Source organism: Vigna unguiculata, chromosome 3 (genome assembly GCF_004118075.2).
Source record: "Vigna unguiculata cultivar IT97K-499-35 chromosome 3, ASM411807v1, whole genome shotgun sequence".
Taxonomy (NCBI): Eukaryota; Viridiplantae; Streptophyta; class Magnoliopsida; order Fabales; family Fabaceae; genus Vigna; species Vigna unguiculata.
In genome coordinates this window covers 21,971,014-21,998,878 of record NC_040281.1, presented here as the reverse complement: position 1 = coordinate 21,998,878, position 27,865 = coordinate 21,971,014, and the positions used below count along the sequence as shown (strand labels likewise).

The following is a 27,865-nucleotide window of genomic DNA, read 5'->3' as shown; positions in this document are numbered from 1 at the left end:
TTTCCTAGATATTTACCTCCTGGGGTTGCATAAGGACAAAACTTGTAAATTATTTTCAGGAAGAATAGTTTTAAATATTCCTACAAATACAAAAATAGAATTAAATGCATTTCCTACATACAAAATTTTAAATGCCTACAAGGAAATGGCATTAACCTTCCAAGAATTCCAAAGTATTCCCAAGAAAATTTTTACACCAAAAATATATTGCCTAGAGAATAGTATTCACAGCGAGCTACTCCAGGGAATCTTAAAAGTTGAAGCAAAGGGTGACCCTGCTACAATATAATCAAAACTCAGTTAAACATCACTCTAGACAGTCCAATACACAGATCAACTTCAAATATTTGGCTGAGATGACTTCCGCTCTGTGAAAGCAAGCAAACCATCATTTCACACAGATGAGGACAATCATAACCGTACTAAACAAGGAAAGCAAGTTTCACTTCAAACGTCTGATCTTTTTTGTCGCGTTGATAATGTTTTGACCAATCTCCGGGTGTTTAAACTCCAACAATTTATGAAGTTTAATAGAAGCTTCAGAGAAACAGTTATCCTCAATACAGGACTCCGATTTGAGTGCAAAATGAACCTCATTGACGTCCTCATCAAGCTGGAGACAGAAAAGGTGCCTGAAAACCTGTACAAAGACAAGACAAGAAAAAACAGTGATATTACAGAATTACTAGACTCTAAGCACAGTAAAGATCTTGCTTTCTGTTGACAAGACATGGTGAGAAAATCATTCCATAATCAATACTTCATAATTAGCACACAGTCCATAACACCATGCAGGGGAAATAAATAGTGAACGACCTAAAAATGTCTCTTCATAAAAGAAACAATAATATACAAGAAAAAGTAGGCTGACATTTTCAATAATACTAAATAGAAAATGTCATTCAAAACCGAAATGATGTCAGTTACCAAGAATGATATCATCTCACATTAGCACCAAGATTATGCCCATAATCATAACGTCAAGCACTAATCAAGTATTAGGATGACCGGATCAGGTTAACCTTTGCCCATCTATATAAAAAGCCCATTTATTACTCATTTACCTATCTCAGACTAATAGAATCTGTGAAGGTCTTGGCCAAGTTGGAAGAGGAGACATTGTCTTGTAGGACCATCTCGGCTCTTGTAAGTACAGAAGCAATATTTGTATAGCATTTGTAATCTTCAACACACAGGCTATTCTACTATCCCAATATAGGATTAATTCTAATAGGTATATTATACGTCCATCTCATTAATGCAAATCAAGATAATTAAACCAGGATTCAAGTCGAGAATCAAAATGTAAATTCTTAGAATTCGATAGTTGTGAAGTCAAAAAGGAAATTTTTAGAGTCGTAAATTGAATTATGTATAGAAGGCATAAAGAAACAATTGATAAATGAAAAATATACAATCTTTTTCAACCTCATGTCTATTGGCACTATCAAGGTTGTCGTATCATATCCGTAGTATTGTTCTTGAACTAGGTGGTTCGTCAATATCTCATTCTGAAAAGGCACCCTCTAGGATTAAGGGATGAAGGTAGGTAAAACACCCTTGACCTAGATTTCTAAATGATATGGGATTTTAGAGCTATTCTAAAAGGGTTGGAGTGTCTACTTGAATCGTGAGAGTCACCATATCTAACATATTGTTTGCTTAAATTGTGATTCAAAAAGGACCCAATTCAGTCTCTGGAGCGATTCAAAAAGCAATTTCCATTGGCAGAGGTTTCAATAGGACAAGTCATATTGTTTACCTGACACTAACTACACCGATGCAGATGATACCATTAAAAAGATATAAGCATGAAAGCTTTCAAACAGCTGAGATTCTCCATCTGAAGACTTGGCCAACAGGACAATATATTGGGATTACAATTTTTACGTTAATAACAAGTATTGCCATTTCACAAAGGAAATCTCATACCCAATTGAACTCTTCAAAATAATTACGAAATTATCTCAGCATCTATGAAATTCCCCAATAAAAAATAAGTCATACGTCAGAAACAATCATAGAAAATAGACTTTAAGCTTAATTCAATCTAATAAAACCAACTTGGTAAGGTGATATTTGCACACTAATTGTATACTATAACTTTATTTTATCTCTAGTTGATATGAGATTTCCAACAAACTCCCTCACACCAAGGATTGGACATCTCAAGTGTGGGAATAAATGGGTCCAATGGCAAGTAGCATGACAAGTCCAACAAACCTTGCCAAAATACACAACAATAATCTTTGATAGCATTTTAGAAAGTAGACTTTAAACCTAACTCAATCTCATACAATTGTAAGATATGGCTTGCATCCACTTATATATTATAATTTGACCATACATTTAATCAATGTTGGATCTCCAACAATTGGTATGATTGATTGTCACCACAGCAATAGTAGGCAAACTTAATTACCTCTTAAATTTGGAGATACACAAGATGCTCCACTAATATGTGGCAATGAAGCTACCATTTACATTGATAGTGTTTGGTGTTTGCCATCATTTTATGTCATTAATGGTGTTAGAATAAATAGTCTTAAATAAGGATTTATTGCATTGTGTGTTGGAACTAGTACCTAGGAGCATGCTTTAGATCTAGTTCCTAGGAGTATCTTCTAGAGTTCTCTTCTCTTCTCTCATCCATTGTATCTAATGTATCCCAAACTACAATAAATATGAAAACCTAAGAGAGGGAAAAATACACCCTATTAAATTCACTCTAAATATTCTTCATTTTAATCTTAAATAATTGGATAGAAAAACTTCAAAGGAAAACATATGCTCCACTCTCTAAGTATGTTAATGTTTCCATGGCCAGATGGGACTTCCATGTTTATACACACTGCCACTTCACGATCTCCTTATATTACCCAACCTTGGGGAACCTTTGGCCATTATAAATTTTGCTTTTCACAAGAAAAGGACAAACCTTATACGATTATAAAGGGTCAAGTGGTCAACATAAGTTTCACTGCCAAAATACCAAAAGCATAAAAAAACTGCATTTAATCGGTTCAAAGGAAAAAAAAAAGGAAAAAAATAAGAGATGCTGTTAAACACGCTAATAATAAATCTTTAATCAAACAAAATAAAGATCCAGACATAAAAACTCAATCCAAACTGAATATCATGGCACTCATTTGTTTACCTTTTTCATTTTTGATAGAGCCGTATCCTTAATGGCTTGGGACCGTGACACCAAATTGACAACGAAGAGACCATTCTCCGACAACTTATCCTTTACAGTCTCAAGAAAAGACTCATCCAGAAAATCTGGAGCAGGGCATGCCAATCCCGAGCTGTACAAAATATGTAATAAATAAATAGGATTCTTTAAAATCATAAAAGATATTATTTCAAATCCTGTGACGGCCTGATACCATTTTTCTTGGCCATGCTTTAATATCTTAATGTAATAACAAAATGCATAATTCAGTTCACCTTGGGTCCGAAGAGTCAACATCAACAATAATAATATCAACTTTTGTAAGTTCTACACCAGCATGAGACACGGTAGAACTTTCATTTAGAGACTCTGTGTAGCTACGGTCATTACTTCCATGAATTTGAGCTGCTCCTGAATTGTCAATCGCTTGGACAAATTGGATCCCATCAGCTATGTGCACCTGGATTCACCGAAGTAACAAGATTCAATAACCCATATTGTGATATCCTATCATGAGACTAATTCAAAAAATTCTAAAATTATAGTGTTTTAGAATTCTGGACACAGTCCCCTGACCCCACAAATAAAACAGAAGTTGTTCAGTCTGTAGTTGCACATGTTTACATACCCTCACATTTGGTTTTAGAAAAACAAAGAAAAATCATGAAACCAAAATTACTTGCAACAGTCAACATTGCATGATTACTAGGGGTGGGTCAGTTAGCAATCAGCCTTCACTTTGCCCAGTCCTAATTTACATTTATGTTCCACAATAGGTCAAGAGAAATATAAGAATACATACTTAACTACCTTTAGTCGTTCATCCTCCACAAAACTGAAGTAATCCTTTGCAATATCAACAATCACGGGGTCTAACTCCACAGTCTGTATATAAAAATTGTTATCAAACCATGTGATATTAATCATTTAGAAGAATTAATCATTAAGGACGTGATCTGAACTCCAATAATTTCCCCTGACTGCACAACTGGGAAAAACATATTACCTCAACTTCTAAAAAGGGGACACAACCATGAAGAAACATGGGAAGTAAACCTGCTCCAAGACCTATTATTACTGCTTTTACCTGAGATATGACACTTGAATATATCAGAAATAATGAACAAGAGAATGTTTTAGAGCATGTAAACTTGCAAAGAATTTGAAACAAGTTAATTTTGCATGTATTTACAATTACCAATTATTGGAAACAACGGTATTAAATGTAACTAGGAAATAGTTTGTGCATCACTTGTTAATTTATCTTTCCATACATGAACTTTCACTCCAACAAAGACAAAATTCCCTGAACTTGATACTGTATCAGACAAGTGAAACGGCCCAATCAGCATCAGGATAGCCAATTCCATAACTTTATCCATTATACATTCCCATCTACTTCAGATATGCGCCAAAAATCACTTCAACCATAAAAGACACTCACTTCAACCATTAAGGTGGTAAATAAAGCCCCTAAACAGAATGGCCTTTTACATAGTCAGCACCAAAGTGATTAACACTAAAAATTTAGGGAATGCGGGTTTACTCTTATAAAATTCCTTTAAAATTAAAGATAAAGCAGAGATTGCACCATAAAAGGTTCTTGGTAAAAAAAATATATAAATAATTAGAGAATAATTACTGTAATAATCATCAAGTACTCTTTGAACATATCATTAACCGGTTGAAATATTAAATTTTCTAACAGTGGAAATATTTTATCAAAACTAGAAGTTGCTTTATTGCAATTTCCCTGAATAAAAGCCAGAAATACTTGCCATTTTTCCACTTGATGCCACAGTTTCCATATAAGAAGATATCAACGTGAATCCAGAAATAATTCCTGTATGATAAGAACTAGCTACATAGCCATGATAGACTGTCAACTGGTTACTTGCTCCTGAAAAATCAGGAAAAAAATTAGTGGCAAGAGAAACACAAAGCAAATATTGCAAGCTAAAACAGGAACAGTGTTGACACTGTAAGAATCCTCTCTTTTTTAATACTTTCGTTAAACCATTTTTAACACATCATTTTCATCCAAAATCCTCATGCATGAAACAAACATTTTAAGTACTAGCATTTAATGATTTATCTATATTATGTAATATAATTATTTACCAATATTTTATATTCTTTTAAACAGTTTTAAATATTGAGTTTATAATCTTTAATGGCATAAAATATAAAAAAAAAAAAAACCCTCCTGGAAAAAAAAGTGTACTTATCTATGATTAATTAATATTGTTTGGGCTGGATAGTGGCCTAATACCTACTGCAAAGTCTGACCTAAAACGCAACATCTAATCTGACCCTAAAAGCAAGGAAACCCTAATCTTTTTCCTCCCATCAGCCCCACCTATCCACCATCTTTCGAAAAAGTCTTCTACCTAACCCCTTTCTCTTCAAACTGCTCACAAGTAGCATAATTGGAAACAGCAAAGGAAACATTGCCAAAAAGTTAGGTTGCATAAGAGAGAAGTGTCCCACGGGATTCAGATCACTCTGATTCAGATTAATTAATATTCATTTTACTTTATGGGAAAGTCAATTTCATTGCTTTTTATTCATGGTTTTCTCTTCTAAAAGGCCTTTCTAGAGAAGATTGTCCAAATAGCCCTAAGACAAAATGATGATATCAGTGTTTCGACCAACACATGTATTGATGATTTAATACATAATTTTCAAAAGACCTCTCATTGGATTCACAATGTTACGGAAGAGATATCAAATTCAGAACTAAAAGGTTTGTCCTACAAACAGTGTCAAATGAAGCATAGGAAGGAAGTATGCACAACTAAATACATAACACAACACTATCCAAAACATTTTATAGAAGAAAAAAATAACAAACTGAAAGGGTTACAATGAGATCACTCCTCTTGGGCTTCGTTAAATTTTCAAAAGACCTCTCATTGGATTCACAATGTTACGGAAGAGATATTGAATTCAGAACTAAAAGGTTTGTCCTACCATCATTGTCAAATGAAGCGTAGGAAGGAAGTATGCACAACTAAATACATAACACAACACTATCCAAAACATTTTTATAGAAGCAAAAAGGTATAATTATTGATTTGGTCCCCCAATTTTTTGAATTGGTTCAATTTGGTCTCCGAGTTTTTGGAAGGTTCAATTTGGTACCCTTATTTTTTAAAGTGGTTAAGTTTAGTACCTCCCACTATATTTCAATTAACGTCGTTTGTATATTGGTGAACTGTCACTGTGCAATAGAAATGTGAGTGAAGTTGTTAATTGGGTTAGTTTGTTTGTTGGGTGTAGTTAACATCATTTTAGTCTTTCTGTTGATGTTTCCTTGATCAAGTGTACTCAGTATGTTATTAAAATTAGTTGTTTAATTTGTTGCAAAGTGACAACTCACCACTATACAAACAGCATGAACTGGAATATAACAGGAGGTATTAAATTGATCCACTTTAAAAAATAAGGGTATCAAATTGAACCTTTCAAAAACTCGGGGACCAAATTGAACAAACTCAAAATTGGGAGACCAAATCAATAATTATACCAAGAAAAAAATAGCAAACTGAAAGGGTTACAATGAGATCATTCCTCTTGGGCTTCGTTAAATTTACATAGAAAATCAATTTTGCATCATGAACATATTTCAATGTAAAATATGAAGCTAAGATTATTTTGGACAAACATCTCAATTATTTTCAATTGTTCAAATCAATTCTACCCAAATATAAAGTAATCGGGCACTTTATGATATGCATCATATATTAACAAACTCGGGCTTTATCAATAATGTCAGAGCAACACTTGGAGGAGTTGCAAAAGCAATAAACAGTTTAAATACACCAGAGTCAAAGGGAAAATAATTACCAACATTGTGTCTCTGAGATCCACTTTTTCTAGATTTGGAAGATGCATTGTTTTTCTTCCTCCCTGTCTCACTAACCAATTTTGTAGGCAGCAGTTCATCTTTTAGAAGAGCTTCAGATTGCACCAAATTTGCAGCTCTCTCAAAAACAAGGCGTCGAAAGACCAAATCTCTAGAAGGAAAAATACAATTGACTTCACGATCAACATTTTCATAAATTACATCTTCAACAATAATTGATCCAGTTAATGAAGATGTGACCTGCAAAACACAACCACAAATGATAAAAGTAGAATATGCCGATCATTTTAAATCAAGCAAGACATCACAAGAATGAGCATCCATGTAAAACGTAGGAACCGCACAATTAAAAGACTCTTAGATCAATAAAGCAGGTGGATAAACAGAAAAAAAAGAAAAAGATAAACATATTAAGAAAAGAGACCAGTAGAGCCCCAACTCCCTGTAATGACCATTGAAACCAAGGGCTGAACACCATAAAAAGAAGCTTGATAAGAAGTAAAGAATGATGTTTCTTCCAGAATGCTAGAGATAATAATCTCACAGCCTTCTTAGGCTGAGAGACTTGAACTACGCAAACAAAAAAAAAAACCAATTTTATTGATAACAAATACACAAATATCACTCAGAGCTACTCTATTTGAAACAATTAATCTCTCTAAAATAAGGAAACAAAATATACTAAAATAAATAAGAAGATTCTAAAGATATTTTAACCTCTTTTTCTTATATATTCTCTTTAAGTTACCTTGTTCATGAAGGATAAGAGTTCATTCAATATTATTGGCCCTAAGGCTCAATGTGCTCAATTCTTAATTCAAGAGCAAGAAATCACATGACTCCATTTGCTCTTGATTGATTATGTCTCAGCTGATATTTGTTATTTATAGATGAAAATTACATTAGTTATATCTAGGTAATTGATGCTATCAGCTCTAGGTAATTAATGCTAACAACTCATAGGTACAACTACTAACCACTAACATTAAATACATATTCTAACAACTACCTATATTTAATACATATTCTAACACTCCCCCTCAAGCTATAATACACAAATTGTATTTACCAAGCTTGGAAAAAAAAAATTCAATTCAAGATGCCCTAAAGGATTTTTTAACACGTGCAAGTTGATCATTGGATCCAACAAAATTAGCATAAATTTCCTTGGACAATAACTTTTCTCGAACAAAATGATAATCAATCTCTATGTGTTTAGTCCTTTCATGGAACACTGGATTGGAAGCAATGTGGAGAGCACCTTGGTTATCACAATACATCTTCATTGGCTTAATCTAACATAAATCTAATTCTTGGAGGAATGGGTTTACCCATATAAGCTCCCAAGTGAGGGATACCATTGCCCTATACTCAGTTGCAGCAATTGACCATGCAACAACATTTTGTTTTTTACACTTCCAAAAGATAATATTTCCTACAAAGAAAACACGACATCTTGAAGTAGAGCATTTGTCCATAAGAGACCCAGCCCAATCAGCATCACACTATCCAAAGACTTGGGTATTTCCTTTATCTTCATAAAGTAATCCTCCTCTTAGAGCTTTTTTAAGATATTTAAGAATTTGAAAGACAACATTCCAATGATCAATACAAGGAATCTAGATGAATTGACTCACAACTCCTATTGCAAAACATCAATCTGGTCTCGTAACAGTAAGATAAATAAGTTTTCTAACCAGTCTTCTATATCTTTTTGGCTCAGAGAAAGCTTCTCCTTGTTTTGCCATTAATTTTTTATTTGGATCCATAAGATAATCTACTGGTCTACAATCGATCATTCCCGTCTCTTTTAGGATATCAAGAGACTATTTCTTTTGACAAATTACAACTCCTTCCTTTGATTGAGCTACTTCTATGACAGAAAATATTTGAAACTTCCAAAATCCTTTGTCTGAAAAATGAAAATCATTTGCCGTAATGACTATACCATCGACATAAATCATTAAGTACACACATTTTCTAGGGGAGATGCGACAATAGAAAATACAATGATTTGGCTCGCTACTTTTCAACCCAAAATTTTGAACAATATGGCTGAATTTTCCAAATCAAGCACATGTAGATTGCTTGAGACCATAGACAGAACAACGAAGTTTACAAACTAAACTAGACTCCCACTTAGCAATAAACCTAGGAGGTTGCTCCATGTAAACTTTTTTCTCAAGATCGCCGAGTAGAAAATCATTCTTAATATCTAATTAATGAAGAGGCCAATGATGAATGCTTGCCATGGCATAGGAAAGTCTGATAGTAGTCATTTTGGTCACTAGAGAGAAAATATCACATTAGTGAAGCCCATAGATCCGGGTATGTCCTTTTGCTACCAATCGAGCTTTTTTAGGCAGTCAACTTCACCATTAGGTCCAGCTTTTATAGAGTTCCATGTACTATTATGTTCAAGAGCCTGCAATTCATCAACCATGACTTATTACCATCCAAGATGACCAAGTGCCTCTTTAACATTTTTAGGAATGGTAATGGAAGAGGTGATCAAAGAACAATTTAGGGGCCAAATGATGATAGCTCAGAAAATTGTAAATAGCATGAGGATTGCACGTAGAGTGAGTACCTTTACAAATCGAAATAGGCCAATTGAGATCCTCATTATCAAGAGATGTATGGGATGACGATGGTGAAGGACTAATGAAGAGGACTCACCTTTGGTCATTGGACCACCCAATTACTAGAGTCAATTGTTGGGAGGTGATAAGGGGAGGAGATGAATTTGAATTTTTCAAAGACATTAGAACTATGGTAGGAGTAGGACACACAAAGGGCTCAACAGAAGCCACAGGCAAGACCTGTTAGAAGAATATGGAACCTTATTGTCCAAAGAAGAAGAGGACATTTTATTAATAAGATAGAAAGAATGGCATCACCCCAGTAATGGACAAGAACATTAGCACCAAGTAGTAAAGTATGAGTAGTTTCAACTAAGTGTCTATTCTTTCTCTCTGCTATACCATTTTGTTGAGGTGTGCGAGGACATGTGGACTGGTGTAAAATGCCATGTGAGTTTAAAAGAATGGAAAAACCAAATTGGTACTTGATTTCATTAAGGAATGACACGAAGATATTCAAAAGTTCAGATCGATTTTTTCATTAAGTAAACTCAAGTACAAGAATAGTGACAAAACAGGAGAAACCCAAAGGATGAAACCTAACTAGACCCCAAATATCAAAATTTATCCTAAGTGCCGCCAATTCTCTTACAAAAAGAACATCGAGGATGTTTTTATCCACTTTGAGAAAAGTAAGACTTATTTAAGGAAGAATTCAACAACATTAAGTATTACAGCAACAACCTACACGCCACACTCAGTGCCAACTTTGTGGAGAAGATGTAAAGATGTTCCGCTGACAAAAAGGTTCTTAGCGGCACGACAATAGCTAGCTGACAATGGCCATGGTGGGCAATAGACAGTGGCTAGCAAACAGCTAACAGCAATAGCAGAGAATAATATTGGATGGTGGTGGGCAACCGCAAAACTAGAAAAATGGGATCGACCCGCTCTAATACAACCTTAAAACTGAAAAAAAGAGAAAAAGAGCTTAAGAGATTGATCATCTCTAAATTTATCTTTGTTATTTATAGATGAAAATTACATATGAAATATCTAGGTAATTAATGCTAACAACTCTAGATAATTAGTGCTAACAACCAATAAGTACAATTGCTAACGACTTACATTAAATACCTATTCCAACAACTACCTATATTTAATACATATTCTAACAGCATGACTAGAGACCAATTATTGGAGGTGCAAATGGTGATAGTGTATCCATTTGCAGACCCAAGAATACAACTTAAGAACCATTATATTAAAGGATTTTTTTTTGTTCAACCACTAGCCTAATAATTTATCACTAAAGAAACTCACAAAATATTTAAACTGCTTGTAACATTTTATCTTGTGTTTTTCAAGTCATTGTGTCATGAGGATGATTTTAATTGCTAAAGAGAAAAATGAGTTGTATCTATTTGATTCCAAGGATCAAAATGAAACAATGGTCATAAGCCAACAAACAACATCAGAAACATAGGTTGGTTCCCAAATATGGCTTAATCATAGAGAACTCTTACTTCAGAAACATAGGTTAGTTCCCAAACAATGGTCATACCGAACTCATTTGTGTACCAAAGAGTGCTAAGTCGTTCAAATATGATATTTGTCAATTGCCAAAGCACTACTAGGCATCTTATCCCATTGGTAATAACAATATTACCAATTCCTCATCGCACTTGGGGACTTGTCTAGGAATATATTTCACCTCCTTTCTTATTGTCATGACAAAGTCTGTGTTGGAAATTTCTCCATCAAGCATAACAACCATCTAAATTTTTTCTCCCTTATTGTAAATAGTGTATTATCAAGATATCCTTAATATGTTTGTATTGATTAGTAGAAAATATCTTTTAAATTTAATTGTTATAAATAAAGGTGACGAGAATATAATCAATAAAACAATTTTGTTTCCTTACATAGCTCAAGTTGGCATTAGATCTATTGGACCTATCGTGTCACTCGCTATAAAGACCACCCATAAGTATTTAGTCTCACACCTATGATATCTACTCCTTAATGTGGAAGGATGTGTTAAAGATAACACATGTAATAGATATATGACAATTAAAGTATATAAATGGGTGCACATCAACTTACCACTTGGTTTATAAGGTTGAGTTGGATTTAAAATATAATTTCTAAGATCTCGTTTCAATAAAAACATACTTCTACTGGTGGCAAATTTCCTTTTCTTAAGATTTGTACCCTATTTCAATTATACTCATGGTTCAAGCCATAAGAAATTTGAAGATTCTTCCTTTTTCCATGACTTTAGCAATTAGAGATCTCACATCGACTATAAATAAGATAAATTAAAAGTAAATAAATGGATGAAAACCTCATCTTGCAAGTCGATTTTGTAAGGTTCAGTTAGACTTAAAGTCTACCTAAGATGATATCAAAGTCATCCAAAACCTATCCTAGCAAGATTTGCTTTTTGTTGAGTCTTATCATGTCATCCATTATCGAGTCACTATCAGACTACCCACTGATGTCTAGTACTACACTCGAGATGTATGTCCCGGCGTGAGGGGAGTGTATTGAAGAACTCATCACTAGAGATAAAGCAAATTACTATATATAAGTGAACACAAACCTAACTTTAAAAGCTGATTTTGTAAGATTGAGTTAAGCTTAAAGTCCATTTCTTAAGATTAGCATTTGCCCTGTACATCTTCAAATTTTGGTAATGATTTAATTCAATCCACAACCCATTTAAAATTCCTTATATTCTTATTCACAGAGAGGACCATATTTCATACTAAACATTATGCTCTCAATGTCATGGCAAGCAAGAAAATCTTTTTTCAAAGAGAAAGTGTCATTTAAGTCATTCTAATAGGTTCACAAAAACAGAGAGAATAATAACACTCAGAGATGAACAAAAGTAGGTAAAGATTTTATTAGGAGCTGAATTTCCAAAGAAAACGAAAGATATACACTAAGTGAGACAATCCAATTGGCTTACCAGCCTAACCCAAGTTCCTCACCAAAATATTTCCCCCCCTTCATGTATGGCTCCCCCGCACAATAAAAAGGTTTGCCACTCTCAGACCTTGCCTCCCACTCACTCACTCACTCTCTGCCAACAAGGCAGAACTGTTTCACTAAATTATTGGAAATATCTTGTGGTCGCCACTTATTGGTTTCCACTTCCTTTTCTTATAGACATTTTGTATATGCCTATATGGCCCTCGATATACTCATCTTTATCAACACATTCCCCTTTAAAAATCACCTTGTCCTCAAAATGTGAAAATCAGGGAAGGCTTCCTTCATTTTGGACATGAACTCCCATGAATTTTCACATTCTGGAATGTTTTTCCACTTAACCAAAACTTCCTTCTCTGGTTGCACCTATAACTCTAATTCTTCACTAACATAAGTAGGTAATGGCTGGACTTCTGTTGCAGTGATCGTAGGTTTCAGTAGAGATACGTGGAAAACGGGATGTACTTTGCTTCCCTATGCCAGTTTCAATCTATATGCCACCTCCCTAATTTTTTCTGTAATTTCATATGGGCCATAAAATTTAAGGTTGAGTTTCTGATTAACCTTATTTGCCAATTTCTTCAATTTGTAGGGTTGAATCTTCAAGTACACTATATCTCCCACCTTATGACTTGTCTCCTATGCTTGTCGGCATGTTGTTTCATGCTGTTTTGGGCTTGAGCCAATTGGTCCTTCCAATTGCTTAACATCATTCCTATCTTCAATCATCCAAGCAACCTCTTCTATGGGGAGAAATTCTGATAAGACAACATAAATCCTTCTCCTTTATCATTAAGAGCCTTCACCATAGTTTTCCACAAAGCTTGCGATTTACAAAGGGAGGGATCATCTTTTATCATTCTCTTCTCTTTCTGTTGTTCCCACTTCCACACCAAATTTCTAAAATTAGCTCTCACATTTCCCAAGCTAGCCAACCAATCCCAAAACTATATTTGTCCCTCCCAACTCCATTAAAAAGAAATTTTGCACTATGGAAACCCCCTAATCTCCAATCCTAGTTGTTTGCATATTCCTTTGTTAATCACCTTATCTCTCGTGCCTACTTCAACCACAAATTTTGTTGTCTCATTCACTTCCAGTTTGAGGTGGTTAACCAATTTCTTTGAGATGAAGTTCGATGATGCTACAAGCCACTAGTACTAGAATCTCCATTCCTCCAAGCCTCGCTTTCACCTTGAAAGATTGATTCGAAGTTAGACCCTCTTTGCTTTGGGGTGAGATTTGTAACACTTTAGCTTGGAGGGTTTCAATTTTTTTCCTCCTCTCCTTCACTGCTCTCAGTTTCCTCTCCTTTAGATTGTTCTACTAGTACAAATTTATAGTGTTTCAATTTGCACACATGATCTTGACCCAAAGTCTCTCCACATTTGAAACACAACCCTTTTCTACTTCTTTCTCTCAACTCTGCTTGTGAGAGCCTTCCTCCCTCTACTACTTTCTTCTCATTCCCTTCACTCTCCACCGATTTACTACTTTCACCTTCTCTATTCCCTCCTTTTTCCCACCTCGTGAAGCCTCTATTAGTTTTGGCCATAGATTTTTCACCTATTTTCCTCTCCCAACTCATCAACCCTACTTTCCGCAAAGCATTACTTTTCTCCTCTAATGCCTTATCCATCAACTCCACCAACATGCCCACATGTGGAGTTATAGTTCAATTTGGATTTCCTCCTTCAACCCATTGAGGAATATCCCTTTCAATATAATCCTCTCCTCTTTCTTCAAGGAAGCAGATTCCCTTTCAAATTTCTCCCTATATTTCATAATTGAGATTATTTATTTAAGGCTCAGCTATGGCCTGAAAGGGTTTCGCACCAACCCTGATTGGAACCTTCTAATCAAAGCATCTTTGAATTCCTCCCAGTTGCGTTCTTGATTTTGCTCTTCCTACCATTGGTACTAGTTCAACACTCTATCTTCCAAAGCAATAACGACGACATCTAGTTTTTCTTCTTTTCCACTAAATTCAGTTTAAAATATCGTTTCGAATGAACGATCTACCCGTAAGCATCTTCCCCCCCTAAATATCAAAATTTGCAGTTTCCTACCCCCAAAGTCTTGCGATGAGTCACTCTACTCATGCTTCGAGAGGTGTAGCTTGTTCGGTCGTTTGTCTCCTCACTGTCAACCTCTCCATCCATCCCTACATTCCTTTTTTCTCTTCTGCATGGTCGACGTTGGTGGGGTCTACTACACCGAGACCAGTTGCGAGAAATAATCAAGTTTTTTAGCTCCTCCAGTTGTTGTTCAAGCCCATCTATGCGTTTTTCCATGGCGTTGCGGGTGAAGACCAAGCACTCCCCGAACCGTGCTCTGAATACCAATTGATAGGTTCACGGAAACAGAGACAATAATAACACTCGGAGATGAATAAAAGTAGGGAAGGATTTTATTAGGAGCTGAATTTGTGAAGAAAACGAAAGAGATACATTGAGGGAGACAATCCAATTGCCTTCCCAACCCAACCCAAATTTCACACCAAAATATTTCCCACTCACTCCCTCACTCTCTGTCAATAAGGCAGAACCATTTCACTAAATCATTGGAAATATCTCATGGCCCCCACTTATGGGTTTCCACTTTTCATATAGACATTTTGTATTTGCTTATTATGGCCCTCAATATTCTCATCTTTATCACATTCCACATCTCCTTAACAAAGTAACTATCTCATTGACATCTTGTTATTGATATCAGATAACGAAAAATATCGTAGACCCAAAAATCTTTAATGAAGTTATAACGAAAACCATATCAGGTTATGGCAAAAACAAGTTGCTCAAAAGATTTGATATTATATCTAGTGGAAAAGATTTGATATTATATCTAGAAATGGTAGCAACTGGCAGCGGCGGTGGTGGCGACTGGCAAGCAACAAGGCAGTGGCGAAACGGGTTTTCCATGGCGGCCTATTTTCACATGGCGACTGGCGGTGGTGGAACAGTAATGGTGGAAAAAGCGGGGTGGAGAAAGAAGACAAGAACTTGAACAAAAGTGACCAAGAGAAGAAATGGCCAACTGCAGCTTGGAAAAAAAATAAGGCAGCAAAGTGGAAGGGAAGTGGCGTGGGATAAAGAAGAGATCGGCAGCAGCACACACTAACCCTAACTATCGTTATGAGTTTTTTGAGTGTTTGAAAAATAAGGTCAAAAATTGGGCCAGGCCCCAGTAAAACAATTATTTAATCTAACCTAATTTACAAAAGCCCTCCTCTATTATTCTTTTAGCTTTACCCAATTACTACCACCACCTAGGCAGCAACATTATATTTGTATTCTCAATGTTTAAAACACATGGTTCAAAATTTGGTTTGGCCCAATAAAATTTAATTTAACTTATAATACACATAACTTTAACCACCCCTCTCTCTTATTATTCTTTAGCCTCCCTTGAGTTAGCCCAGTAAAATTTAATTTAACTTAATACACACAATAACCACCGCTCTCTTATTCTTCTTCAGCCTCCCTTTGCCCTTGCTACTTACTACCACCAACAGCCATTGCAAGCTGGTTGCCACCACCGCCAATTGCCGTCAGTTGCCATTTCTAGACATAATATCTATCAAATCTTTTGCATTAGAATTATATGTGGGATATTATGTTTTATTTTGACAACCTTGTTTCTTCCATAACTAGGGATGTCAAAAAAATCCGTACCCACGGGTATCCGCAGACAAAACCCGCAACGGGTAGGAAATGAATGTTAGAATTATTACCTATTGTATCATTAACCCTATGTGTAGGGTGTTGAGTGTGGGAAACTACCTACTGCCGTATCTACTATTGCATGTAATCATGCCTAGTATCTTAGAGTAGTCTTTTCATATATTTTCATATGTACTTGCTTGCTTCATTATAAATAGAAGAGGAGGAGAGTGGTACTGTTGTCCACTACTCATATTTTAAAGTCTCAGTCTCAAGTTGGTATCAAAGCGGGTCGATCCTGCTCTGGTTTCTGTCTCATCTGGTCCGTCACCGCTGTCCGCGGTTGATCGCCGTTAGTCACCGCCGTTGTCCGCGGCTGTCTAAGTTCGGTTAACCTCGTTTCTGAACTACCCAACACTGTCAAACAACTTCTCAACACTGTCCGCCACTGTCTGCGTCCTCCGCCGCTGTTCGCCGCCGTCCGCCGCCGTCCGTCGCCGTCCGACGACGCAGTTCCGTCCGGAAACCACCGGATCTGAACCGCCTCTCTGTGCGACAGCCAACCCCGCCGGTGTCGCAGGCAGCGCCGTCGCCACGCGCCTCCACGTGCGTCTTCTCTGTTCGCTGCAGCCAGGCGCGTGCCGCCCACGCGCCGCCTTCCCGCGCCGCCTTCCCGTCACCTGTTCGTCGTCACGCCACCTCCGTCGCCGTCGCCGGAGCCTCATCTACCCGTTTTGACCATCAAATCTCTGTTCCGGTGAAGTTCAGTAGCACCTCTTGTGGAAATCGTCCCTTTTGAATTCGAAAATCGTCACTGTTTCACTGTTTTTGTTTATTCTCTTGATCATATCATGGCCATTGGAGGAACTGGGAGTGCTATTTCATTCTCCGGAAGCCCCTGCATTACGTCCGAGAAACTAAATGGCCAAAATTACTTATCTTGGTCTGCTGCCGTCGAGATGTGGTTTCTCGGTCAAGGACACCACGAACACCTTGAGAAAGATGGCAGCCACGTACCTTCTGAAAAAGCTGAACAGTGGAAACAAGCGGATTTCCAACTATGTGCTCTATTGTGGCAGTCGGTGGAACCACGACTTTTGATGTCCCTACGGGCCTTCAAAACTTGCCACTCGTTTTGGAAGCGAACTCAGAATATCTATGCAAATGATATTCAACGCCTCTATGATTCGGCGAACAAGTTGGCATCTATGAAAATGACTAACCATGATATGATGTCATTCATGAATGACGCTCAAGCTGCTGTGGAAGAACTACGAATGTTCTTGGAAGTCGACTCTCTAGATGAAATGAAGAAAAAGCTTGACAAGTACTATATGGTAATGATCCTCCGCGCTATACACCTAGAATTTAATCATATCCGAGATCAGCTTTTGACCTCTCATGAGGTTCCTTCCATGGAAACTTTGATCTCCCGCATGATACGTGTTCCAACTCTTCAAACTCCAGAAACTCTTGCTGTAATGGAACCATCTGTCATGGTTGCCACCCGAGGAAGAGGAGGTCGTGGAACTAGAGGAGGTGGACGTGGAGGTCGTGGGCGTCCTCAGTGTACGTATTGTAAAAGGATGGGTCATACCCAAGAAAACTGCTACACTTTCCATGGATTTCATGCCAAAACAGCCAATGTCTCCCAGGCAGAGACTACTGACTCCAAGTTCACTGAGGACGAGTATCAAGAGTACCTACGCCTCAAATCCAACAGCTTGGCACAATCATCTCAAGCTCCAAGTACATCAACTGTTTGCATCTCTCAATCCATGGAAGGTCACAATTCATGGGTAATTGACTCTGGTGCTTCTGATCACATTTCTGGTAATACCTCCTTGTTCTCAACCATTTCATTCCAAGAAAAATCTCATTTTATAACCCTCGCAAATGGTTCTAAAACATCCTCAAAGGGAGTCGGTCAAGCCATCTTATCTCCGTCCTTAAATCTAAAATCTGTCCTTTTTGTCCCTAATTGTCCTTTCAATTTAATTTCCTTAAGTCAGTTAACCAAAACATTGAATTGCTCTGTAACCTTCGATAACAAATCTTTTGTTATACAGGAGCGTGGCTCGGGGAGACGGATTGGAGAAGGATATGAAGCAGGCGGATTATACCATTTTGGATCTCGTCCACGTGTGTCATGTGTTGCAACCCCCAATCCTAAAATGTTACATGATCGGCTTGGTCACCCTCACCTGTCCAAGTTAAAGAAAATGTTTCCTGAACTTAGTCGTCTCCAGACTTTAGAATGTGAGTCATGTCAACTAGGAAAACATGTTAGATCTACCTTTCCTAAAAGATCTCAATCAAAGTGTACTTCTAGTTTTTCTGTCATCCATTCCGATATTTGGGGACCTAGTCGTGTCTCATCTTTTGGCTTTAGGTATTTTGTTACTTTCATTGATGAATATTCGAGATGTACTTGGGTTTATCTTATGAAAGATCGTTCTGAATTATTATCCCTCTTCACATCCTTTTTGAATGAAATCAAGAATCAATTTGGTCAAGTAATTAAAATCTTAAGAAGTGACAATGCCAAAGAGTATTTTTCGTCTGCTCTTTCTAATGTTTTGAGTTCCCATGGTATCCTGCACCAGTCTACTTGTCCTCATACGCCACAACAAAATGGTATAGCAGAAAGAAAAAATCGACACTTAGTTGAAACTGCTCGTACCCTTTTGCTTAGTGCCAACGTTCCTGTCCATCACTGGGGAGATGCCATCTTAACTGCAGGTTTTCTTATTAATCGGATGCCATCTTCCTCTCTCAATCATAAGGTCCCTTTCTCCATTCTGTTTCCAGACAATCCTCTCTTTCACACTTCTCCTAGAGCTTTTGGTTGTGTATGTTTTGTTCATGACATGTCTCCCAGGTTAGACAAGCTTTCCGCTCGCTCTCTCAAATGTGTTTTCTTGGGCTATTCACGACTTCAAAAAGGGTATCGATGTTACTCTCCTGAAACCAAGAAATATTACATGTCTGCCAATGTTACATTTTTTGAACAGACCCCTTACTTCTCTCCATCTGTTCAAGATGTCCATGTCATACAGCAGGTCCTTCCTATTCCCGTGGTTGAGTACAATATTTCCAATGTCCCTGTCCCTCCAAGTCTCGACCAAAGTCCTCCTGAGCCATCATCTCCACCTATTGATTCTCTCCAACACAGGACGTCGACGAATAGTCCAGTTGTTCAAGAACATGGTGAATCCCCTACTTCAGATTCTTCTCCCTCGTCTCTTGATCCCACGACTCCTGGTGAAGGTGATTCAGGTTGGCCCATTGCTCTCAGAAAAGGTACTCGTTCCTCTCGAAATCCACATCCCATTTATAATTTTCTTAGCTATCACCGATTATCGCCTTCCTATTGTTCACTTTTATCCTCAGTGTCTTCTGTTGTTATTCCCAAAAATGTGAATGAAGCACTTGATCATCCTGGATGGCGACAAGCCATGATTGCAGAGATGCAGGCTCTTGAAAGCAATCATACTTGGGAGCTCGTGCCCCTCCCTTCGGGTAAGAAGGCTGTTGGTTGTCGATGGGTGTATGCAATTAAAGTTGGCCCCGATGGTCAGGTTGATCGACTCAAAGCCCGATTGGTTGCAAAAGGGTACACTCAGGTTTATGGCCTTGACTATTGTGACACCTTCTCTCCCGTGGCCAAGATGACTACTATTCGCCTCTTCTTTGCAATGGCAGCAATTCGTCACTGGCCTCTTCATCAATTGGATATCAAAAATGCCTTCCTTCATGGTGATCTTGAGGAGGAAGTTTACATGGAGCAACCTCCTGGGTTTGTTGCTCAGGGGGAGTCTGGTATGGTATGCAAATTGCATCGATCTTTATATGGCCTCAAACAATCACCACGAGCTTGGTTTGGAAAATTCAACTCCATTGTTCAGAAATTTGGGTTAAGACGTAGTGAGGCAGATCACTCAGTCTTTTACAAACATACCTCTCCTGGGAAATGTGTCTACCTAATAGTATGTGTTGATGATATTGTTATTACAGGAAATGATACTACTGGAATATCTCAACTGAAGGAGCACTTGTGTAAACATTTTCAAACCAAGGATCTCGGAAGCCTCAAATACTTCTTGGGCATTGAAGTAGCTCAGTCAAAAGATGGAGTTGTAATCTCTCAAAGGAAATATGCTCTTGATATATTACAAGAAACAGGTATGATTGACTGCAGACCAGTAGAGAGTCCTATGGACCCAAATCAGAAATTAACAACAGAAGAAGGCGAATTATTCTCCGATCCAGAGAGATATAGGAGGCTCGTTGGAAAGTTAATTTATCTCACTATTACGAGGCCTGATCTATCTTTCGCAGTTGGAATTGTTAGCCAGTTTATGCAGACTCCATGTCTTGGACATTGGAATGCCATCATCCGTATTTTAAGGTACCTCAAGAAGGCTCCAGGACAAGGTTTGCTATATGAAGATAAAGGAAATGTTCGAATCTCTGGGTACTGTGATGCTGATTGGGCAGGCTCTCCTATTGACAGACGCTCTACTACGGGATATTGTGTCCTCCTTGGAGGAAATGTTATCTCTTGGAAAAGTAAGAAGCAAAATGTAGTGGCTCGATCCACCGCTGAAGCTGAATATCGGGCAATGGCATCTCTCACGTGTGAACTCATATGGGTAAAGCAATTTCTTCGAGAGCTTAACTTCTGTGAAATTCAGACCATGAAGATGTATTGTGACAACCAGGCTGCTCTCCACATTGCATCAAATCCAGTGTTTCATGAGAGAACTAAACACATAGAAATTGACTGCCACTTTGTTCGAGAAAAATTGATAACCAAGGAAATTTGTACTGAGTTCGTTGGGTCAAATGACCAACTTGCAGATGTGTTGACCAAGTCATTAAGGGGACCTCGGATTGAGTTCATTTGTTCCAAGCTTGGTTCATACAATTTGTATGCTCCAGCTTGAGGGGGAGTGTTAGAATTATTACCTATTGTATCATTAACCCTATGTGTAGGGTGTTGAGTGTGGGAAACTACCTACTGCCGTATCTACTATTGCATGTAATCATGCCTAGTATCTTAGAGTATTCTTTTCATATCTTTTCATATGTACTTGCTTGCTTCATTATAAATAGAAGAGGAGGAGAGTGGTACTGTTGTCCACTACTCATATTTTAAAGTCTCAGTCTCAAGTATGAATATTGAAAATGGATACCCGCGAGTAACGGGGGTATTATTTATATCTGCTTGTTAACGGGATGGGTACGTGTATCACAGTATCCGTACCCGTGGATACCCGTACCCGTTATACTCTAATTTAAATTAAAAAAAATTATTAATATTTTCTTTTATAAATACTCGCGGGTACCCATGGATATTAGAAAAATATGTAGGTACCTGCATAACGAAAATCCGCACGGATATGAATAGGGTACGGGGCGGATATTTATCCAACGGGTAGGGTACGGGGGAGCTACTACCCGTACTCTACCCGCCCTGTTGACATCCCTAGCCATAACCCAATATGGTTTTTGTTATAACTTTATCAAGGATTTTTGGGTCTTCGATATTTTCTATTATCCAATATCAATAACATTGGCATTGACAATAGTGGTTGGCAATGGTTGTTGGTGGTAGTAAGTAGCAAGGGCAAAGGGAGGCTGAAAAAGAATAAAAGAGGGGTGGCTAAAGTTGTGTGTATTAAGTGAAATTAAATTTGACTAGGCCTAACCCAAGGGAGGCCGAAGAAGAATGAGAGAGGGGTGGTTAAAGTTGTGTATTAAATTAAATTAAATTTTATTGGGCCTAACCCAATTTGTAACCATGTGTTTTAAAACATTCAGAACACAAATATAACATTCCTGCCTAGGTTGTGGCAGTAACTGGTAAAGGTAAAAGAATGATAGAGGAGGGTTTTGGTAAATTAGGTTAGGTTAAATAAATGTTTTACTGGGCCTACCAATATTTTTACCTTATTTTTCAAACACTCAAAAAACACATAAGAATACAATTAGGGTTAGTGTGTCATTGCCTATCTCTTCTTTCTCCCATGCCACTTCTCTTCCACTTTGCTACTCTTTTATTCTTCAAGTCGCAGCTGCCCATTTCTTCTCTTGGTCTCTGTTGTTCAAGTTCTTGTCTTCTTTCTCCACTCCGCTTTTTCCGCCATTATCATTCCTCCACCACCATCCAAAAAGCAGTCACCACGTAAAACGCGTTTCGCCACCATCTTTTTGTGGAGGCAGGTTGGGAAATTGATGCTAGTTTCTACCATGGCCAAAATTTGATAACACTGTATCTTATCTTAAGAACCATGGAATGTCGCATCCAGGTCATAAATAGTCAATCTTCATTATCCCAACTCACAAAATTAGTGCATCTGACCATAGTCCTCCACCCTTAATGTTGTCTATTCTTAACCATCCTTTGAGAATTCTCCAAATGTACTACTATCACTGCAAATAATTTCGGCCATCAAACTAATAGGAACCCACCATGTTTAGAAGATCATTAAGGCCATAAGGTATGAATTTCACCATCAACATTGTAAATAGAAAACAAGGTCAGAGATATCGTAGATATACTCAAATAGACCCAATTTGCAAGAGAATTAAATAACTTAGATTTATTCAAAACGGAGCCAACGGAAGTCATTAGCATTCTTTACGAACTCAAAGGGTGATGTTGGCAATGGCAACAAATGGACGTTGTTGGAACTAGGTGTGTGAGTTAAACATGGCAATATGTGTTGGGACATATGATGACTCCTTTGAATATATGTTGTGATCGTCAATGTGGGGCGCATGTCTCTAGCTCATCACCAACCCCAAGATAGGGGGTAGTTGAGCAAACAACAGGGATGCACAATGTTTCTCTATTTGCATCGCAACAAAAACAAAGCTCGAAGATCGAGAGCTCCAATACCAACTTGAACTACACAAGGAACCAAGAAAATAATTTTGTTGATAACAATCACACCAATTACAATTGAGCTCCTCTATATGTAACGACCAATCTCTCTAAAATAAGGAAACAAAGTATGTAAAAAGAAATATTAAGATTCTGAAGATACTTTCTATTAATTGATACCTTAATCTTGAAGATATTTATATCTCAATAAACTACTATTTACAACAGAGTTCACTAGATCAAATTCAAAAGAACAAAACAGAAACAATATTATGTTTATAGTTACTAACCTTGTGAATGATGTTTCGTTCCTTGAGCCCCTCACTTGCCATCATGAAACTGTAGGCATGTATACAAGAATTTATGAGAAAAAAATGCAATTCAGAGTGTTCAATGTGAGTTTGTTTCAGCTTATTTTGAAGAAATAATAGCTTGTTAGTCAACTTCTAGGGAGATATTTTGACCAAAACAAAATAATTACTTCCACAGGAATAATCTGAACCAAACGTGCTAAAAGTAAGACAACAGCACTTGTAAAAAATGGTTTACAGTATAGTAACAGCTATAATGCATAATAGAACATGTTTGAATATTTTGGTATCCATAGAAAATAGGAAAAAACTAAACATTTACGTTAACATTGTTAGAAATAAATGACAAAACACAAAAGTGCAACTGTAGAAGATACAGACGGTATTTGAGCTCCATTCTCATTTTCTGCAGGTGCCAACGGTGTAACTAGCGGAGACAAATCCTTCTAAAAAGGGATGACAAACACAATTCAGTAAAAAAACATCACAGCTAACATTTAAATGACATGTCCATGAGGTATAACTTGATGTTTCTACCTGAATCTCCTCCATGCTGGTATCTGAATGGCTGGCATCCAAGAAAACCTATAGTCACAGATCAGCCAGGAAGCTTCAATTAGAAAAGTAACATGACATATTAAAAAATACCAGCAAACTGTAATTGTATTAATAGCATTGTACCATTATGAGCCGAGCAGCTTTGGAGCTTCTGACCACCATCCACTGTCCTTCTTCAGAATAGAAAAGCCATTCCCGTGCACGAATCTGAGATTTAACATTCAGTCATCAAATTCAAACAAAAAAACTTCATAATTGGAAGCCCCAGGTGTAAACTGCAGATAGATATCAAAGAGTTGACATCTTGTGGAATCAGCTCTATAGATGCATATCAATGCACATCTTACTCAAAATAATAAATAAATTAAAGTGAAAAAAACGAAAAAGAAAGAACCTAAGAAATAGTTGAAACCTCTTCTATCTGCCAACAAACCAGCATCCCTACCTCTATAACAAACATGCACATTCAAAAACAAGACTATGCAATCAACAAAAAGGTAAAAGATATCTCTGCAAAAACACACCTTAGGCACAATGAAAATCCCACAATGATATGTAAAAGGTTCAGCCAGTTCCTCAGCATCAAGAATTACAGCCCTATAAGAAAAAGTAGAGCACCCTGGTCCACCCAAAGTTATCTGCAATCGCCGACCTTGAGAAAGCTTTAGCAGTTCCTCTTGCAGATCTTCCACAGAATATAATATCCCAGAGTCACTAGAGTACTTTTCACGAATTAGATTCTCATTTTGAAGGGCTTCGCTAAATCCAGAAACCTTGATAAAATGAAAACAAAAAAAAAAAGACCAAAACAGAAAATGATAAAAAGTTAAGTTAGAAATAGAATATCTACAAAATATCTTAGAAAACCTTCAAAGTAATTTGAAAATATTATGAATATATTACATTATTAACTGGTCCTCTAAGCTCTAACTAAGAAGCAATCTTAGGAGATGTCCCCAATTGTTTCCTGATGAATTTAGGATTACAAATCTTTTTGTTCAGTGGTTTGAACTTGCATTAGCAGTACTTGGTATCTTACATCAAATGAATTCCATATCACAATATTCAGAGCCCTTTATCTATTCCTCCTTCCTATATAAACCTTAAAACTTTAACAACTAATAACAACTGTAACATTAATCATCCATAACTACTTATTTTATGAAAGCTCTTACACCTGAGAGAACTTAACAAAAAGTAGTAGTGCAGATATTCTACCTGTTTTGAGTTACAATTAAGAGAAGAATTATGAAGCAATGATGTAATCTGATGCACTGCAGTAGATAGCTCCTTCTCCACAACCACCATAAACGTTTCAAGGCTAGGTTTACCAGAAGACTTTAAAGGTATGGCATCGACACTCATTTTCCACCCAAGTCGGAACTTTGAGAAAAGTAGATCTGGAAATTGTGAATTAATTATATTTCCAGTCGCACAAAATCAAGCATGTCAAAAAATGAAAAAGATAGCATGTAAAACAGTAGCAAATTATTTCATTGCAATGCAAAGGAAAAACAGATACAATCAATTGAAACAGAAACTAAGATAACAACAGCATCTCCTCTAGTTTCGATGGCATGTTTCTTTTATAGCATGTCAAACAGAAGATAGGAAGGGTTATGTGCCATAAACAGTTTATATGGGTGACTAACACCACCAAAAAATAAATTATGACTCCAAGTTCTGTGGAGTTTAGGAAGTGGGTACCCCATGCAACCTTCTTCCAAGTATCAATCAGCCAGGATTCTTATATTTCTAATACATAAAGGAGAGTATGAAATGCAGGTACCTCTTATGAACATTGTTCCATGTATCTTTTACTAAGAACTAATGTAGCTTACACACAAACAAAGTGGAAGCCAAGGCAACCTGACATCCAATGTGAAAAAAGATAGGAAATGAAATGATAGTCAGGTTAGAATTGATCCATTCTGTTAGGATAGAAGGAAATTCACTTGATCCACTCGGTTCTATAGAATTGTGGTTTAAACATCAACAAAGTTCCCCTTTTTTAAATATTTCTGAGATTATCGCAGATCGGTTTTTATATCACGTCTTTATCACCCTGACCACTAACAGACCCACATCTTTCACGGGCAAGAGGTTCTATGGTTGCCAAGAGAGCTTAAGCTACAATAATCCAGCCTTTCAGTCTAAGGGTGCTTGCCAATATTATGACAGATTAATGATAATCAATGAAGCACTGCTGACTCGAAAAAAGCCAGTTTAAATTAACTCGGCTAAAGGGTGTCATAGAACCCATTAACCAAAGCTCAAACAAAACCAACCTTTGGTGCTTTATCGGGTATTTCCAGATCAGTGGGTAAAATATAACAGATCAGAAAGGACAGTCAGGTTGATGTTGCTAACATGCTTGGAAAGTGATACTTCCTATGATAAGAATGAGTCGAATGGTGCATGTAAGAACAAACTCAACACTAGAACTAAACCCTATCCAGATTCAATTAACGACAGACAAAGCTTCAGAGTTCCATTAAAGAAAAATAACAATTCTGCAATTGAAGCGCAAGCACTAAAAACCAGTCAAAAAAACACCATCACAACTTGTTAGTGTATTCAATTATATTATCTGCATATCACATTTTTTTCACTAATATTTTATGGTAAAAAATTATTTAGAAAACTCACTTAGTACATGAGATTCAGCAAGGGTGAGGCACACAAACTTGCCCCCAGGCTTTAAAACTCTCTTCACCTGAATATTAAAAAAAAAAACAAAAACTATGTTACTAACACACAATAACCAATCCACAAAATCAACTATTATTTAGGCCATGTTTGTATCTCTCCTATATAAGCAAGGAAAATAAGAAAGTAAAATTCATTGGATTTCTTTGTAATTCAACTGTAATGAAAAAGTGCTCTCTCATCCAACTTCTCCAAAATTAATGTGCCTTGACTTACGGAAAGCCTAATCCATTTTACATTCTTATTTTCTTCTCTTAAAAGCAGCAGTTCAACTTTAATAACAGAGCGTTCTCTCGTCCAACTTCTCCAAAAACTATTGTGCTTTAGGGAATACCCGACTCGTTTCACATTAATATTTTCCACCCTTAAAAGTGCTAATAGAGACAAGATGATCGACAGATACACCCATAATGGTAAAACAAAACAGAGAAAAACCTACCTCAGATAGGTACTGGTTCCCCAACTTGGGGCCAAGCTCGGGCTCCATCAAAGCATCTAATCCACCTTTATCAATAACCGCAATGAAGCTCTCGTCCTCAAACTGCACCATCCAAAAAAAAAGAACCGGTAAGAAAAAAAAAGCCAAATAGAGCAGCAAAACCAAAAGAGCGGGCGGGGGAGAGACCTGCATCGCGGTGATGTCCATGACGCGCCAGCGCATGAGCGGGCGGTCGCGGACGTTGCGGCGGAGCATGTCGGAGATGACGACCTTGGAGAAGTCGACATTCGTGATGGCAGTGTGGCCGGCATCGTAGAGGTGCTCGGAGAGGCGGGAGTTGCCGCAGGCGGGGACGAGGAGGGGGAGGGGAAGAGGGTGTGCGAGGGTACGGAGGAGGGAGAGGAGAGGGTCTCGGAGTTGGGGCCACTCTGCGTACCACTCGAAGGAATCGGCGCGGAGGGTGAAGAACTTGTCCCAGTTCTCTTTGCTAGTGAAGTCTCCCAGGGTTTCAAGAATGTCCTCTGCTGCTGAACCTTTCTTCTTCGCCTTTGATCCCATTTTCTCACCTTCTTCTCTCCTTCTGTCACTATCCCACTCGGCGCTTCACTTCGCTGTGTAACTTCGTTCTATGCTCTACTAAAACCCTCCTAAATCCTAGTTCCACAA

The 27,865-nt window shown here is 37.3% G+C and overlaps 1 protein-coding gene across 1 annotated transcript; it reads right to left on the bottom strand.

The window, feature by feature from the left end:
- Positions 1-25: 25 nt before the first annotated feature.
- Positions 26-27,865, bottom strand: LOC114176681 (methyltransferase-like protein 13). The gene is made up of 16 exons (XM_028061792.1): positions 27,386-27,865; positions 27,200-27,301; positions 26,701-26,767; positions 25,270-25,451; positions 24,576-24,824; positions 24,175-24,258; positions 24,031-24,078; positions 23,875-23,939; positions 23,473-23,521; positions 7,025-7,283; positions 4,954-5,075; positions 4,182-4,262; positions 3,986-4,060; positions 3,451-3,635; positions 3,158-3,308; positions 26-640 (listed from the first exon to the last, which is right to left on the bottom strand). Exons 1-16 carry the CDS (start codon positions 27,755-27,757, stop codon positions 443-445), a joined length of 2,289 nt encoding a protein of 762 aa, XP_027917593.1. The 5' UTR covers positions 27,758-27,865; the 3' UTR covers positions 26-442.